The sequence below is a fragment of the Megascapheus bottae genome, chromosome 7 (genome assembly GCF_031878675.1).
Source record: "Megascapheus bottae isolate mThoBot1 chromosome 7, mThoBot2.hap1, whole genome shotgun sequence".
Taxonomy (NCBI): Eukaryota; Metazoa; Chordata; class Mammalia; order Rodentia; family Geomyidae; genus Megascapheus; species Megascapheus bottae.
In genome coordinates, this window is record NC_143515.1 from 80,544,261 (window position 1) to 80,562,676 (window position 18,416).

Genomic DNA, 18,416 nt, shown 5'->3' on the forward strand with positions numbered 1-18,416 from the left:
CACCCTTTCATCTTCTCTCTGCTGAATCCTCCTGAGAGCAATGATACTCATACTTTGTATGCCTTGAGCTTATCTGTTTACTCTTTCTTCATTTCTGAATGAAAGATTTCCACGTCATAAAGGCAGAAAAGCAGTGTTGCAACACACAGAAATTACTGGTGAAGATATCTGGGAATGTTTCCAGATGGGAGAGCTGGCATTTCAGTCTAGAGTTAGTCTCACAAGGAACTGCTCCAAATTGTTAGAAATACTGTAATATAATAGCTTCAAAACGAAAACAAAGGAATCACAGTCAAATTACTTAAAGGAACAAAAATGAAACTGATAACAGACAGAGATTGCTGGGAGCTTACTTCCCACAATGCATCTCTGAAATGGGTTATAGTTCCTGAAGACAGGTGGTTAATTTATGCTTTCATTTGATTATCCTTTAAAACAAAATAGAAAAGATATAAATCAATCCAGAAGTTCCTTTTACAAAGCCAGCCAGCTAGAGTCGAGCAATGGTCATGCATTTTCCATGGACTGTGCAGGCTTCCACAGGTGACTCTTACAGCCACGGGTCATCAGGTGTGGTGTTTAGGAGACAATCACACTTCCAGCCATGAAGAAAGACTGACACTGTGTCATGGTTGAGGGTGGGGGCTGCACCTGGCAATTCTCCCCAGGGCCTCCAGTATTTGTCCCGTCTCAACATCACCAGTCCAACTTCAAGTCTGCCTTGCTCCATACGTACTTCCCTCCTCGCTTTAGAAACATCTTCTCATCAAAGCCACTGAATTTGATGGCTTCCTGTACCCCGACATCCAGAATAGACTTGGAAGGATCCTTGCGTCCATTTCTGCAGTTCAGAAAGCGCATCTAAAAGAAAAAAAAAAACGTAAGAAGAAAAAAGTTTATTTTCCTGGGGCTGTAAAACTTGATTGGGAGGAAATTCTGAAATAATCTTTAATATCCAAATCCTGCCCACACGGGTGTTTTACAGTCTAAGCTGGGCACGCTCAGTCTCTCCGCTCACACGCTCGTACATCATAAAGATGCTGGCACACACACACACACACACACACACACACACACACACACACACACACACACACGAGGCTAGCCCTGGGTGTCACAGGCAGGGCCATAGCTGCCCTGTCTAAGCACAGCACCTCCACTGGAGTCAGGCGGGGAACCACGCTAGATGTCCCCAGAAAGCTGACATCTGAATTTTATTTTCAGTTCTTCAGTGGGAGACATTAGTTGTATAACATCACAGGCACAGGAAATAGCACTGTGTGGCTGGATGATATTGCCAGAATAAATGCTGTGCATGGATGCGCAGGACTGAATTCTCCTCAAACCATCAAGAGATGGAGCAAGACACAAAGGAGGTGCTGTGGCTGGAAGTGCCACATCAGAAATCATATCTGCCCTGTGAAGGGTCGGGCCTTCTTATTTTATTTGTTACTGTTTTTTTCTCCTCTTCTTTTTTCTACATTGTAGGCAAGAATGAGGTCTTCCAATTTTGCCCTACACTGAAAACTTTATAGATTAAGTAATATATAAAAAATAGAAAAGTCATTCAATGGACAAATGGAAATATTGGTTGAACTATGTTTGCTCTAGCCATGTTTGGTCAGAATTGGTCAGTATTGGTCAGAATCTCAGTCAATCATGAGAACTTGCACTTCAAATTATCCCCGTTGGACCTATGGACTGAACCTTGCCAGGCCAATTTTTCCCTTAAGCTGTATAAATTTTAGGTTGACAACAAATGGATTTGCTATAATAATCTTCACTGATAAACTTGAAAACTAAAAAAAAAAAGAATCCTACGTAAAAATTGAACCTGTGATTCTTATTATAGATGAATTCTAAAAACAAAACAAATCAAAACCCCAAAATGCACCTCACCTTTGAATGGAATTTTTTGACCTCTGCTAGAACTATTGGCCAGGGTGACACACCCAGGGCAATAATAGAAAAGACAAAGGAAGGTGGGGAGGGGAGGAAAGGAGGGGTTCCTTTTCCTCTCCTAGTGGAGGGGGTGAGCATCTTGACAATGACAGGTGGAGAGCACAAAGTTCTGCTGTCAGCAATCATCAGAGAAGTGTAGTGGACAGTTTCTAGGTTAGCCAGGGTAGGATAAAGAGTGATGGCTCCCCTGCCCTGTCACAGCAAAGCCCCTGGTCTGAGATTGGCTCTGTGTGACATCCACGGGTGCAAGGCTTCACAGGGCAAGTACACATCCATAGATCCAGGGTCAAGTTCAAACCTAGGGGATTGCTGAGTGCAGAGGGTGACACAGGACCAGGCTAACCTAGAAATAACCAAAAAAGCCTAGGCATTGCCTCCAAGAAGAAAAACCCCATATTAAATGGCTGTGTTCATTTCAGTCCACTGGCCTTGCTGCTTAATTGGTTTTTCAGCAAACCTTTCTAACTCATGAGAGAAATACTCACATATTCATCCAAAATGAGGTAGGAATCTTTCATCTGTAAAGAAGAATCAGGTAAAAATTCAGTTTCCATTTCACATATGTATTTCTTCCACTGTCTGTCATTCAGTGTCTGCCAGTCTACTGACCGAGTCCAACTTTCTGTCATGGGCTTTGGATGAGGGTCTGGGGAATTTCCCTCCACTTATCCTCAGGTTCATGACTTGGGTCACAGCATAAGAATTTCTGGACAAGTCACAATGATAAAAAAAAAACTTGGCAGACTTTTGTTGAGTAAGCACGCAAGCAGGAAGGCAGAGGCAGACTAAAAGGGAGATACACTGAGATCTTTGATGTCAGGTTTATGTGTGTGTGTGTATGTGTGCATGTGTGTGCGTGTGTGTGTGTATATGTGTGTGTATATATGTGTGTATGTGGGTATGTGTGTGTGTGTGTCGGGGGTGTGTGGGGGGGTGTGTATGTGTGTATATGTGTGTGTCTGTGTGTATGTGTGTGTGCGGGTGTGTGTGTGTGGTGTGTATATGTGTGTATATGTGTGTGTGTCTGTGTGTCTGTGTGTATACATGTGCGTATATGTGTGTGTATGTGTGTGTGTGGTGTGCATAAGTGTGTGTGTGCCTGTGTGTGGTGTGTGTATGTGTTTGTATAGGTGTGTATGTGTGTGTGTGGTGTGCATAAGTGTGTGTGTGCCTGTGTGTGGTGTGTGTATGTGTTTGTATAGGTGTGTATGTGTGTGTGTGGTGTGCATAAGTGTGTGTGTGCCTGTGTGTGGTGTGTGTATGTGTTTGTATAGGTGTGTATGTGTGTGTGTGGTGTGTGGTGTATGTATGTGTGTGTATGTGTGTGCATGTGTGTGCGCGTTCATGCGTGTTGTGTGTGTGTTATAAAGAAACACTAGGCATACTTAATCATTCTTGGCATGACATTTTCTCACTTGGGCTTGGACTCTCTAAGTCTGACCTGCTATTGAACTTTGATCATTATGTTTGCACATCTATTCAAAGAACAAAAATGCATTCTGCCTTCCATGTTAAAGACAGATGTTCATCTTGAGATACGCACCTCGTGCCAGGGGGAGGCATTCTCCCAAGTATTTGCTTTTCCTGGAACACATGGCATTTTTTAAAGGATGTTCATGTTCTGGGCTAGCAGGCAAGGTCAGATCAAGGTGCTCTTTCTCTTCTCTTTTTACTAATATTGAAGCTTATAAAGGAGCATAAGGGTTAAAGTAAAAAAGGATACAAACCTTATTTTTGAATTCCTGGCTGCTGTTTACTGTGTCTCCTTTCCTCAATCTACCCTGCCTCACTTTCTTTAAATCTTATTCAATTATTACGGTTCTAAAAGGGGAGAATCAATTCCTGTCTCTTCAGAGTCATGCTAGCCTAGATTCTTGGTCTCAGGCTACAAGTGTCCAGTAAAGAAATGTCACCCTGAGGACTTCCCTGACAGAATTCTCCTGGCTGGCTGCTCCCTCCCCTCCAACCACTGGGCACGCAGGACTCCTTGTGATATGGTCCCCATATAATGAAGTCTCCATTTCACAATACACAGTGCAAGATTCCCTTGAATGCTGCCCCTCTGGGGGCTGTGGAGTGGCTTTCCCCAAAGATGCCACTGTTATCTCAGGAGGCCCTGAGATGAGGGCATCCTGCAGGCATGCCTGCACTTTGGATGTTCAGGTTCTCTTGTCTACTTCTCTTATAAGTAGGGATTGCCCAGCTTTTTTTCTGGAAATGGTTAAGTAGTAAAAAAACAAACAAAAGAAACAAACTCAAGCAACAACGTTTTGTTGTATAGGCTACAGCTAACCAGCTCTGCTACCATAAAAGCTACCACACAAGAACACATAAGCGAATCGAGTTGGCTGAGCTCCTCCATGATTACAGCAGGCAGAACCTGAAAGTGGAATCCAGGCCATTTTCATCAGCCATGAGCATTACTCTTGGCTTGATCTAACCCTACCCTCCACCTCCAATGTTCTGAGCTTGCTTTGGGAGCTGAAGCGGGAAGCAGCCTGGAGTTCTCCCTCTTCCTTGAGCCACTGACTTCTGTACAGCCCAGGTGGGGTCAGCAGCTACCTCTTGCCACTCAGTCAGCATATGTACTTGGCCTGGCCACCTTCCAGGGCATGAGATGTCACACGAAGGTGCAGAGTGAGGCGGCACTGGGGTTGAACTGATTGAAGCCAGGCCAGTGAGCACCTAGGACTCTACTTTCTGTGTTCATTGTAGCGAATGTGTGCCATGTAATCTGTGGTTGAAATTTGTGCTAAGTGGATGCATCCAATGGTACTTATGGGAGACCACTGGCAAAGCATTTTCTCCAGCCTACCGGATTTCTTAAATCACTCATAGAAGTAAGTGGAGTGAATACTAGGTAGGATGATGATGGTGCAAGTAAAGCAGCATTCCTCGGTTTCTCCTGATGTCTGGGCACTGACTCACGTAATTGGCACATAGAGATTTTACATCTGTGAATCACTGTGTCCAGATTGTACATGTGATTGCATAGAACCACATCACCTCCAGGGCTGCCTCTGCCTGTTCATGGAGAGAGAAAATAAAGCTCATCCATGACTGCGTGCAGCTGGCAGGCAGCCAGCCTGTGTCCCAAGTCCCCTCCCTCTGCCACCACCCTCCTCTCACTTCTCCATTCTGGGTCCTCTAAAATAACAATACAAAGCTCTTGGGCGAGAGCTCTCTCTATCTTGGCATCTATCTAATTGTATGATGGCAAACAAGATCTTTGTGCATACAACCTTCTGGTTAGATTCAGGCACCAAACAGGACACTTCTTTGTGGCGCTCCAAGAATGCTTCAAACTCTTCATCACTGATGACAAATCTTTCTGCTTCTCTCAGAGCATCTTCTCCAGAATTTTCACCCTCAATTAAAAGGCACTGGAAGACCTGAGAGATGAGGAAGAGCTTCTGGGTAAAGAGCTTTCTACCATTGTTCACCCCAAGCCTAAAGGTGGGATCACAGCCCTTTTTGAGAGGCTCCCCCCAGATGGGTTCAATGCTGGCACACCAGCATATGACTGCCCACAGTGGCCAGGTCCTCAGCCTCTCCAAAAGGCAGCAGGTCAGGAAAGCAGGATTCAAGCTGCCCTGGTGATGAGACTAAGCATGGTGCCTGATCCAGGGCCACCATTACGTGACAATCTGAGGGAGCAAGGTTCCTGTGCAGACAGGAGCCAACACTCTCCCGCCAAGGGCCAGGCTTTTGAAATGAGCAATTTAGAGCAATTCAGAAAGTGAGGGAAATGGCTGGGAAACAAGAACAGGCCAGAGAGGAAAGAAAATACTGGAAGTGAAAAGAAAGCCAGGCCAGTGAGCACCCAGGGCATTCTGGGAGGAAGAAATACTTGAACCAGTGCCCAAGGCACTAAGGGAACAAAAAAGCATGACAATGGATGCATATTATTGTCCAGGGGTTATGTTGCCATTTTTTATCCCTATCTGCTTCACAGTTCCCCTTTTTCTCTCTCAATACTGGACATACTTCTATCATCTGTGTGAAGCAAATGAGTTTGTCCTACTTGGCATCTAATTAATCATGGCCCTGAAAAGAAATCTTGATAGCATGAGAAAGTGGAAATAAAGAAATATTTCAGAGTACTGTAAAGAAGAGAGAGAGAGAAAGAGAGAGGGGGGGGGAATAGGTACAAATCCATATATTTAAAAAAGGTCATGCAGAAGAATACATGTAAAGGACACTCAGAGGAAAACAGCAGGAAGACAAGAGCAGAGATGCGGGGGAGCGGAGGGACAAGAAGAGGTGGTTCTAAATTAAACTCTTAGGTCTTAGAAGTCATGCTCTGTCCTGTGACATCCAACACCCCTCCCCATCTTCTTTTTGTTGTTGCTGGTTGTGGGACTTGAACTCTAGGCCTGAGTGCTGTCCCTGAGCTCTCCGCTCAAGGCTACCACGCTACCCCTGAGCCAGACCCCACTTCTTATTTTCTAGTGGTTAATTGGAGATAAGAGTCTCAAAGTCTTTAGTGCCTGGGCTGGCTTTGAACCGCAATCCTTAGATCTCAGTGTCCAGAGTAGCTAGGATTACAGGCGTGAGCCATTGTGCCCAGCTAAACTCCCCATTTAAGAAAAAAAAAGTCCCTCATCTTCCTGTCATCCATCTTTCTTTAGCTTTCAACAACAAAGAAAAGTACAACTGAAAACTTCACATAGTTGAAAGGATGACCAAGGACTTGACCCAAAAGGTCAGATGCGCAGAGTCAGTATTTCTTTCAGATTTATTGATGACTGCTCCTCAATGTTTTCTGAATTGTGGAATCTTTTTTATTTTATGAGGTCTAGGTTTGAGACCAGGATTCAATGGCCGATACATTCACTCATCAGCTGATGCTCTGTCAACTGAGCCACACCTCCAACCCTGTTGTGTTTCTTAACTGTTGCTGGGCTGGTGAGTCTCAGTGTTTTCTAGATTGGCGAGTTTCTTACTGTGTTTCTGAATTAGCGAAACCCTCAGAGTTTTCTAGATTGGTGAATCGCTCAGAGTTTTCTAGATGGGTGAAAGTCTCTGATTGCTTTCTGAAGTGCTGAGTCTCTCAATGTTTTCTGGATGAAAACAAGCAAAAGCAATACTGTCCACTTACCTTCCAGCGGACAGGGCTCAGGGCTCTTATTGGTTCGTTCATGTCCTCTTCCACATTAAATCGATTAATGACAGAATTGATTTTGAAAGCCACTCTGTAATCTTTGCACCACATCCTCAACTTCTGAAGATTTTCCACATGGTTCTTCTTCCCTTGACCACGACCAATAAGGATGTTGACTTGCTCATCGAAACTGTCACAGGAGATGGCCAGAATGTCCAAATATTCACCTGCAAGGAAACAGTCATCTGAACTCTTTCATCAAAGCACAAAGCTCCTTGGTTTATTTAAATCTCATCATGGGGGTGGGAAACATATGTCTCTGTGCTTTCATTTTTTTTTTTGGTCATTCATGGGGCTTGAACTCTGGGACTGGGCACTGTCCCTGAGCTCTTCAGCTCAAGGCGAATGCTCTTCCACTTGAGCCACAGCACCATTTCTGGTTTTCTAGTGGTTAATTGCAGATAAGAGTCTCACTGACTTTCGTGCCTGGGCTGGCTTTGAACCTTGATCCTCAGATCTAGCCTCCTGAGTAGTTAGGATTACAGGCGTGAACCACCAGCACCTGGCTTGTGCTTTAAGTTGTGATAGCTTTCCTCATTCCTGAGAAAATTGCTGAGATTTGAGTTGTAGTTTTACAATCATTAAAAATAAAACCTGATGAAATTATTTTCAGAAAGGGTAAAAGAGAGTGGTGGAGGAAGTGAGGTTGAGGAGGGCATTGTCTAAGTGGCATATTTGCCATAGTGGTCACACCCCCTTGTGCAGTAATGCATGCTGATCATGAAATCATGTATGTGAACAAGGACTTTATTTAAATTAGGTTGTTTTTGAAACATTTTATAAACACTAATTTTTATATCATATTTCAAATGTCCTGTTTTGCAAACAAGTATTCAAGAAAGGAATCTCTCTATGCTATCACTGGCGCATAGATTTTAGAACATAGTTAAAATTAAGCTGATGGTTTGTATGTCATAGATACATATCAATCTATATAACGTTATATCTATAGAGTATATATCCCATCATAGATTTGATGTCTATGTAATTATGTTTATATTTCCAAGATAAATTAGATTTTTAAAAAAACTTATTCTCATATAGAAATCATATAATTTATTAAACAAGTATATTATAGAAGTTTTTGACTTATTTGTAAGCAATGACAGATTTTTTTCTCCTTTCCATCATAGAAACAACACTGCTTTGCAGGACATGAATCTAGTAGCATCCTCAAGCTCATGAGCTTCTCCACATGCCTTTGCATGTTTTCTCCATCTAAGTGTTCACAGAGACTCTGTGCCATGCCAGGTACAAGAGTACCAGGAGTAGAGAGAGCTGAGATAAATTGAAGCCAGCATAAAGCCAGGCACCTGCCTGCGAGGTAAGAGCTCCGATACCAGGCTGTTATCCGAGCACAGAAGAGCACTGAGGAGCATTATCTCAGTTTGGTGCTCTCCTCCATGGCTTTTGTGTCTTCACTTTCATCTTTCCTGTGACCCCAGGGACCACTCTGGCTTCCTTTTCAATTCTTTGTCTGCGTCTACCTGTGCAGGATGAGTGCTCTCTAGGGCTTTACCGTTAGACAAGCATGGCTTGCTTCTGGGATATGATGGCTTCTCAAAGTTGTCACCTTTTTCTTAAAATTACTTTGAAATTATGGAAGCTGAGGCTTTCAAAACTTCTTTAAGTCCCATCCTCTAATATAATATAATAGAATAGAATGATTTTAGGGTTCATTTTGTGTTACCTCTGCCTGACAAGCATCAAGCACAAACCAGAGAAGAAGAAAACAATTATCTATTATTAAAAACAATTCAAATTATACCAAAAATTGATCTTAAGTAGATTTGTTATTGACTATCATATTGGAATGAGGCAAGACACTGAGTATGTAGTCTCTTACTAGCCCTCCATACTTCCCAACCAAAGTTTAAAGCCAAAGACATAAAGAGCAGTCCATTACAGGAATGCGTTCTCTGGTTGACTTTGAAGTCCATTGAGGCTCTGTGTCCTGACCAGTTGCCATGCCAGGACTTAACCCATTTCCTCCCCTAATCTGGCAGAGTGGTTGACCAGTTGTCTGTGTTGTTTTGGACTTTAGTTTCTAGGGCCTCCAACTTCTCCTGATTTGGTGCTATCTCCTCCCCCGTTTTGAAGATTTTTCTCTGTCTTGCAGTCTAATAAATCCTACTATTAATGGTGAACGAGTGTCATGAGTATCTTTCATAAACCGTCAAAGTTAGACAGGTGGTGGTAGCCCACCAACTCTTTTCCTCAGTTTTAATATATGTGTCTATCTCTAATCCTTCAACCCAGAGATGGACAAGCAGAGAGACTAGGTAGGTGGCATGCATATATATTTTGTTCCTTCCTCAAGTGCTCAGAACATTTCCAATTATGTGTAAATGTCCTTATTTGGAAAGTTTAAGATAGAATGTGATTTCTTCATGGATCTTGAGTAGTCAGGATTTGGCAGTGGTCTGTATAAGCCCCTCTCCCATCGGTGAGAGCCTGTAATTGGTTGGGCACTTGGTCACTCCCACAAGCAGGGTGTCATGTTTTTCAGTTCCCTAAACACATCTTCACACTCTCTGCATGTTTATCTGCCACACCCACATTGGAGCAGTGTGAAGCAATCATTTGCTACATGCTCAAGAGAGAAGACTGCCAAGCCCATCTTGGAGGGGAGGGTATTGCTCAGGTTCACACCCAAGACCCTCATTCACTGACCTCCTGTCCTTTGGTGTTCCACATTCCTTTTCTGTCTCATGGAATCTGATTCCCAAAGCTCTTTTTGAAACTCCAAGCCTTGTCTCAGAGCTGAGACAAGGCTTAACGTTTATCCTACAGACTGCTCCAAACACATACACAGCTTTTGCCCCCATCCTGGGACAGGACCTCCTTGCTACTCAACATATGCAACACTTGGGATGTGCCAGCCTCGCCTTCCAAGACCTCAAAGCTCTAAAAATTCACAAAGCACAGAGAGAATGGCTCAGTAAGGGGAGGCCTCATGTGTCTCCTGGAATGACAGTAGTGATGACAGCACATTTTTAGGAGCTTCCTAATGTCAAGTGTTGCCCTAAGGATACTATATGGCCAGTTAACGACAGAAACCTTAGTAATCTTAGGATCTTAATCCTGGCTGCACAACCAGTCTCCTTGTAACCCCCATATCTGTCAATTTATACATCATGAGCTTCTGAAATAACTGGCTTTGGGTCTTCTGTAGTCTCTACGGCGTTATTTGCTCTTATTATAAGGCCAGGAAATATGCTAATTAATGTCCTAAGTGTCAACACTTGCTGAATCAGAAGGCCCAGTCTGCATTATCTGCTTTAGCATAGTTGTTTATTTAGAGTCCTCCAAAATTAAAACAGCCCTACACATCACACACCACTTGGGAGAAGATTAGAATAAGCAAGATTTGTTTTTCTTTCCTTCCGATTCCTGAAGGCCTGGCTGGAGGCCCAGGATGGAAGGAAATGCAGGACCCACTGGTATTAATAGCAGTGCCTTAAGTGTCAAGCAAGGGACTTACCGTAGTCCTTGAACCACCTCTCCCGGATCAGGCTGCCATTGCTCACAATACTCACGCTGGGCAGGCCCAGCTCTACCTTGCAGAACTTCACGAGCTTGCCCAGGTAATCTCCTCTGTCATGTATAAAGGGCTCTCCTCCAGAAAAATTGATCTTCTCCATCCCTGGAAAAGGCAAAACAGATGTCATAAATGGTTGTTTACGTTAGTTTTCATTTTATATTGTTTTGCTAAGTGTGGATGGGACACAGAATGCTGTACTGAGCCCCTGCCCCATCCTTTGTTTTGTTTTAACACAAGGCCTCCCTTTGTAGCTTTGGCCTCCCTTAGCCTCTCAGTCCAACGTGCTTGGCTCTTATCCATTTTTATTACAACAGCAAAAGTATATTTTCTCAATTGAAAAAAACCCTCAAACCAAGAATGGAGCAAGAATTTTTCCTATCTTCCTCTTCCTAACTCTAGTTCCTATCCATCAATCTAGCTCTACCAGAGTAACCACCTCTTCCATTCAAGATCTAACCAGAAAAAGAAAACAATTCTTGAAGAGCTTGTTTTTGTTCCTTTTTAAAAACTATATTAAAATAGATGCATTTGAATGCTGTACAGATGAACAGATTGGCAGAGAAAGTTAAGGCACCATGATGCACCCAGAGATTTTCAAAGCAGGCCAACACTTCTCTGGGCATGGAACGTCCAACACTTTGGGAGATGGGATTGAGCTTGCCTCACCTGTCCAAGCTCCTAAATTGGGTTCTGGAGGACACAGGGCAGAGTTAGGTCAGGTGGAAGTGATTCCATTTATAAAACACCCCGAATCAGGAAGCATTAATAGTGTGATTTCTGTGCCCCTGGGATCTCCTCGTGTGAAATCATCAGACCATTCATGGAAGGCAGGATTTGGGCACAATTGCTCTCCTTCAGGTATGAAGTTTAGCAAGGAGAGAAAAAGCTGTTGGCTGAGAAGCTGATCTACAAAAGATGGCAGGAAGGACAGGATGCAGTGAAGACAAAGCATTTGAACTTCATCGCTGGTTGCTCTGAAATCCCCTCCAGTGATGGAGAGGTTGATGTCCAACCAGTGAGCCTGGAGAGCAAGGTTCCTACCATCTCTGTTAAATAGCAATTTTTTAAAGTTTGCTATGAACGACACACATACGACTCAAACGTAAAGAATCAATTGTGGCTATTGCTCTTCAGCCAAAGAATTTTTCTTTTCCCCTTTCTTCTTTTCTGTGTGTATTGGCTAGCCATTGAGTGTGTCCTGCCTGTCCCAGATTGTTCTCCAAGGATCACAGCCTGGGGTTGTGCCAGGCATCCACTCACCCCCTGCCAAGCCAACACCAAGGTAGGACTAGTGTTCCTCCTCTCTGCCTACCTTGCTCGCCTCTGCACAGCTTCTTGCTGGGCACAGCTGGCCTGGGGTGTCGAGGGGCTGGCCCTCTTGTAAAGCCTCTTTCTGTCTGCTCTCCTCTGCACGGTGCAGTGCCCCTGTCTCTCCCTGTACCCAGGACTCACCAGCTTCCTTCAGCAGCCGCAGACCTCGCTTGGCTTCCTCAAGGGGCAGCACAAAGGATGTCTTCGCAGTGTGGAAACAGAATCCACACTTGTAGTTGCACTGACGAGTGAAGTGGTAGTTGACACTGGTGGGGATCAAAGATAGAACCCCTTCTTCCTCTCCGTCAGCTCCTTCCTCCTCCTCCTTCTGGGTCTCCCCTCCGGCCTGGGTCTCTTCAGCACCCTGCCCCAGGAAGGCTGCATGCAGCCAGCAGAGCAGAAGGCTCAGGCTGCCCCAGAGGGAGCCCAGAGGCTGCCTGCACAGGCTCAGGAGCCTCTCAGCCAGAGCAGCGGGTAGTAGCATCCCCATTCTGCCTCAGTCATGCCCAGACCACCCTGGCCTCTTATAGGAGGGTAGAAGGAAGTCCGCCTCTCTGCACGCCCTCACTGGAACTCGACTGGCACAGGACCTGGACAAGGGACACACCCCCGCGGGTAACTATCAGCTGAGTAAGTTTCTATTTTCCCATGAGTGAAAATGAAAGTAGAAACAGAGCCAGGACCCAGACCGAGCCAGCAGGCTGCCTGGCTCCCTGCTAAACTTTCTGCAGAGGCCAGCCCTGTGAGCTCGCCATCCCGTGCCTGTGCTCAGAGAAAGGCATGTCTTCATAACACTCGTGTGTGTGTGTGTGTGTGTGTGTGTGTGTGTGTGTGTGTGTGTGTGACCGTGGTGTGAATTTAAGGATCAGCTTGCCAGCTTGCTTCTTCCTGGCTGGTCATGTCTATTCTTGGTCTATGGACTGGCTAATTGGAAATGGAACTTTCTGGGCTTTCCTGCCCTAAGTTGGTTTTGAACCACCATGATCCTCTTACCTCACCCACTCACCTTGGAATACTGGCACAAGCCTACCATGCCCCATACACGCATCCCATGTACCCATTCAGCACCCCATATACATGGCCCGTGTACCCGTCCAACACCCCATATACATACGGCCCGTGTACCCGTCCATCACCCCATGTACACACGGCCGTGTCGCGTGACCCATATACATGGCCTGTGTACTCTTGATAAAGGTTGAGCATCCCTTATCTGAATGGCAGGGAATTGGAAATGTTTCAGATTTGTTTTTGCTTCAGGCTGGCTTTATCACACTGCATGGAATACTATTTAGTTATGCAAAAAGAAGAAAAGCATGGCATTTGCCTGATAAGACATCTTGGGGGGATGGCCCAAGTCTAAAGATGAGATTGCATGTGTTTTTCATGCACGTGTGCACACTGCCAAATGGCGATGTCAAACATTTTAAATACATCTGTGCATGTAATGAAGTTTCATAGGTGGCCTTTTCCACTCGTGGTATCTTACTTCAGACTGTGGAGCCATGTCCCAGCTTCAACTTCATTATCCCCCACGTGGGGCAGTCTGGGGAAGCTGGTGGTGAGAGCCAAAAAAAGAGAAGTACTCTGGAATTCTTTCAAAGAAGACAAAGTCAGTGTCTTGGACACCTGCGCTCTACTGTTCATGCTCACTGTAGCACAGGTCACAGTCGGCCAACTATGCAGTCAACATAAGGCTTATAACAGAAGTGGGTAAGGAAGTGTCTTACACACACACACACACACACACACACACACACACACACACACAGGTACTATTATGTCTTTAAAGAGGAACAAAAGTCAAGTCCTTTGATGAACCTAGAAAGCATTGTGTTAAGAAAGAGACATGCTGAATGATCACAGCGACCTTCATAGTTAAACTTATATATGATGGTCATCTACTACGAGGAGGGATGACAGTTTGTTGGTTAGAATTTCAGTTAAGTAGGAGAAGAAATTTAAAGGGATACACTGTAAGACAGGGTGGTAACTATTCACAGCTATGTACTGTGTCTTGAAAGCCACATAATAGGAAGGTTGCTTAACTCCAGGTAAGGTAAAATGCAGTGGAATCTTAGCATCAGGCTCCTCCAAGGCCACAAAAGACAGAGAATGTAGGTCTTCATCCTTCTTTAGCTACTCAGCTTAATTTGTGGATTTTGATAGTGTAAAAATGCAGACACTTCCTTTTCCTTCTCAATACCATTTCCAATAGGTACTTTTTTCAGTTAAGGTAACTGGATGTTTTCCCCAGATGCTTCATAATTGGTAAGAGTGACTGCAGAGTGCCTTTGTTTTTAGTTCTCTGAGCACGTGGACAGTTCCTTTTCTTCCTTCTTTAATCAGAACAGCACTTGTGCGCATCTTGAATAAAGGGAGAACATCCAGAAATCCAGCTCTCAGCTCGAGAGCTGTGTGATTCTGGGGAGACGCTGTGAATCTCTAGCGTCTGTCTATCCACACTCTTGGTGAAGAGTACACAAATCAGTTAGGATGATGCCACCCACCGTCAAGGGCTGGGTCAGCCTTGGCTCTTGTTCTTCTGAATGGAAACAGAAACAACTCCTGAACAGGGAAACTGAAAGCAGAGTCAGCAAGCAACCAGCACAGTGGAATTATAAATGGTTGTTATACAACCGTTCATCTGACTCATGTGCCCGAAGCTGAAGGTATTGCAAACTCTTGCATCCTGGGTTAGCCCCATTGAGAAATGCTCCTGAGTCATGTGCACACAAAGTCAAATACTAAAAGGAAACCAAACAGGGTTGTGAAGCAAGGTACTTTTAAGAGTTGAATTACAGGTTGGCCCAATCGCACACAATCAAGAGTAAATTTCTTTACAAGTGTGGTATTGTGAATACTTCCGGAACTATGAATAGTGGTATCACTTCACACAAGATATTTTAAAGATTGAGACAATGGGGTTGGAGCCCTCAGGGCTCCAACATAGCACTGTGTTTAGATTTGTTTTAGCTGGTTCACATCACAGCTCAGAAAGCATGTCACTCTGCAAGGAAGAATTTAAACTATGAATGAAGCACTGACAATAAATAATCAATATTTACTCCTCTAATTATGTTACTCTCTCATTGTCCTCCAGGTCTGCTCTATCTGGGCCAGTTTTCAAGTTAATGAATTCAGCTACCAGAATTGCTTTCTTTTTCCTCTTTCCTTCTTCCTCCCTTTGACAAGCATGTAGAATGGTGTTCCCACACAGCAGATACATGGGGGCTGGGAGCGTGGCCTCGTGGTAGAGTGCTTGCTTAGCATGCATGAAGCCCTGGGCTTTGACTCCTCGGTACCACATACACAGAAAAAGCTGGAAAGGGTGATGTGGCTCAAGTGGTAAGAGCTAGCCTTGAGAAAGCTCAAGGACAGAGCCCAGGTCCTGAGTTCAAGCCCCAGGATGGGCAAATATGTATATAAAGTCTAAGTGGATATAATTTTAAAGATCTGTTGTCAAAGACATCACAAAATTCACTGTAATTTTACTAATTTTGAAATTGGATAGGGAAGGGGGGAAAACCAAGATGGGGGGGTGGAGGGGAGGGTAATGGGGACCAAGACATGTGAAAGGGTATCAATATATGTGAATTAATGCACCTTCTATCTGGCAAATACCATGTAGCCCTTTTATTAATTACAATAAAAATATATAAAAAAGTGATTTTGGTAATTTTGGAGCATAGGCTTATTCCCTCATAACCCTTCTGCCTCCACCTATCTGGAAGTGGGGTTCAAGCCTACTGGCCTCCACGGGACAGCTAAAATATGTACGACTGACCTTCTGGCCAGTTTCCAGACCTGCTGCCCACCCAGCCTCTCAGGCCAGGACTGACAGCAATGACAGGATTCTACATCTTCCCAAGTGTGCTCCTCTTACAAGCCCTCTTCATTTTTCCTCTCCAGGCTGACCTGATCACGCTATTCATTGCTGCTTTCCCTGTGTGCCTGGAGTCTGCCCAGAGCTGCAGGCAGGGCCAGAAAAGACCAGGGAGGGAGGGATTCCTTCTGATGTAAGCCGGGGCTGACATCTAGGCTGTCCTGCTTGCTTTCTACTCCCAAGTCATTCATGTCTAAAGGAATCTAAACAGAGCCTGGTAAACTCCAAAATTTCACCCTTTTTTTTCTTTGGCCGGCGGCTTTCCTCCTAAATATTTGCAATTCCTAGCCAACTCCCCTCAAAGCGTGTGAGTTCTCTGACAGGCGCTCGCCTACAAACAGGGACTGCGATACACGACCAGGGTGGGAGTTCAGGACTGAATTGGAACCATGGCATTATTTCTTTAGTGCGTCTTTTATTGAAGCACACCTTTTTACTGAAGCATGACATTTGTCACATACCTGAGATCGGTACGGCACCATGAATAAGACTGCAAGGGGCATTAGAGTAAAGATACTGAACTTTCTGCCCTGGCGTTCGTGGCTCACACCTGTAATACTAGTTCTTCAAGAGCATGCGATCTGAAGATCATGGTTAGAAGCCAGCGCTGCCAGAAAAGTCCTTGAGATTCTTATCTACATTTTTCAAACAACAACAAAAACAAACCTGGAAATGAAAATGTGAATTAAGAGGGAGAGTATCAATATTGAGCAAAAAAGCCAAGGGACCATGTTCAAGTCCCAAGTCCCAAGTTCAAGCCCCAGTGCTGGGAAAACAAAACAGAAATAACACTGAATTCAGTAAGTCTTTGAACTCGTCAGTTCACCTTTTCCTAAGTACTATACCTATGCCCTGATTCTAATCCTGTTCTCTTTCCTGAAACTCTACCATCCATGGATAGAAAGCTTGGTATGCATTCTTTCCTGAATTGCTTCCTCTCAGTGTCACATCTGTAGAGCAAGGCCCTCTGCGGTTTTCCAAAGCGAGGGAAGCTGTTTGTTGCACAGCGGCCCTGTGATCAGCAGTGCCTCGGTTTACCGTCTGCTGTGTGTGGGTGCAGCCCCGGTGTGTGCTCATGTCTTCTGTAGGTCTCACTTCCTGATGGTGGACCCTGTGAAGCCTCTTCGCCTCGTTGCCTGCCCCTTGGATGGTCCCTTTCTGATGGTGCACGCTCAAGTTCTTCGTCTATTCTCATACAGGAAGTTCTACACTGCACGGTGCATCTCTTGAAATTCACGGACCATTGCGATCTTGGCGGCCATGCCTCTCGCCATCTTTAGTTCTCTATCTTTCCTTGTACTCGTTACTCTCTAGACTCACCATGGTGTAGATGGAGCTGTCTTCCTGCTTATCCCCCGGGTGCCCAGAGGGGGAGAGGCTGGAGAGTGAGCAGTGGCTAGAGGGAGCTTGGTGCAGAGCTGGTAGTCCGAGGCTATAGCGCAGGCCTTTATTGAAGGGGTGAAATTAAAACCAGACTGATGAGGCCGGGAGTTTGGCCTAGTGGTAGAGTGCTTGCCTAGAATGCATGAAGATCTGGGTTCGATTCCTCGGTACCACATACATAGCAAAAAACCGGAAGTGGTGCTGAGGCTCAAGTGGTAGAGCTCTAGCCTTGAGAAAGTCCAAGGACAGTGCTCAGGCCCTGAGCTCAAGCCCAGGACTGGAAAAAAAACAAAAACAAAAACAAAAATAAAAACAAAACCAGACTGATGGGAGGTATTCACTGGCCAGGTGTCCCTACCAGACAAGGAAAGGAGGATGCATAGTGAGACACATGGAAAGTCAGAGACCAAGCGAGGAGACAGTTGGATGTCTGCAATTCAGGACAAGGCCTCAGGGGAAAGAAACTCTGCAGGCAGCCTGAGCTCACACTTCTAGATTCCTGCAGTTTGAGAAAATTGATTTTCTAGTGTGACTGTAGCCGGGGGCTGATATGACAGCCAGCTACAGAAAGAACTCATAGAGGGGGATGACCTGGGAAAAGGGCCAAGGGAGGCTCTCTGGAGGGTGAGAGCCGTCTGGGAAAGCAGAAAGAAGCCAGGAAGCCTGCGAGGGCCACACATCCAGTATAAGTGAGAACGTCTCCACACAGCACTTGGGTGCTGCCAAAGCCAAGGAGTTTGGGGAGATTACACACGGCTGTTTTCAAAGAGGTACTGATAATCTACATTCTGATTCTCAGCCTGTTCATGTTTCCTTCAACCACACAACTACAGGATCTCAGGTTATTTTCTGCCAGAAGAAAACGTAACCTAAGCCTCAGCCCTATTTGCCTAAAATTCAATTGCTCTCAGTTCATATTGTTTTTTAATCAAATTGTTTTAATGGAAGACTATACATTTTCTTTTTTTTGGTCTTTTGAAAACATGTTAGAGCTGGTGCCGGTGGAGGCTGAGATCTGAGGTTGGAGGTTCCAAGCCAGCCCAGACCTCCAGCAAAAGACTCAGAAAAAGCCAAAGTGTTGACGCGGTTCAATGGGTAGAGCACCAGTCTTGAGTGAAAAAGCTAAGCAAGAGCGCAGGAAATTAAAAGGAAACCAAACAGGTCAG

General features: G+C 44.8%; 1 protein-coding gene across 1 annotated transcript; it reads right to left on the reverse strand.

Annotated features, from left to right (window-relative positions):
• Positions 1–580: 580 nt before the first annotated feature.
• Rsad2 (radical S-adenosyl methionine domain containing 2) lies at positions 581–12,488 on the reverse strand. Its single transcript, XM_090337498.1, has 6 exons — positions 12,123–12,488; positions 10,611–10,772; positions 7,064–7,293; positions 5,205–5,354; positions 2,448–2,480; positions 581–861 (listed from the first exon to the last, which is right to left on the reverse strand). Exons 1-6 carry the CDS (start codon positions 12,469–12,471, stop codon positions 697–699), a joined length of 1,089 nt encoding a protein of 362 aa, XP_090193624.1. The 5' UTR covers positions 12,472–12,488; the 3' UTR covers positions 581–696.
• Positions 12,489–18,416: the final 5,928 nt, after the last annotated feature.

What these genes read in the sequence shown, in the direction of transcription:
- Rsad2 (XM_090337498.1), bottom strand. Translation starts at nt 12,471, where the DNA reads ATGGGGATGCTACTACCCGCTGCTCTGGCTGAGAGGCTCCTGAGCCTG. An exon ending in GAGGTGGTTCAAGGACTACG is followed by an intron (nt 7,294 to 10,610) that starts GTAAGTCCCTTG and finishes GTTTCCTTGCAG; the next exon opens with GTGAATATTTGGACATTCTG. An exon ending in TGAGCCCTGTCCGCTGGAAG is followed by an intron (nt 5,355 to 7,063) that starts GTAAGTGGACAG and finishes CTCATCTCTCAG; the next exon opens with GTCTTCCAGTGCCTTTTAAT.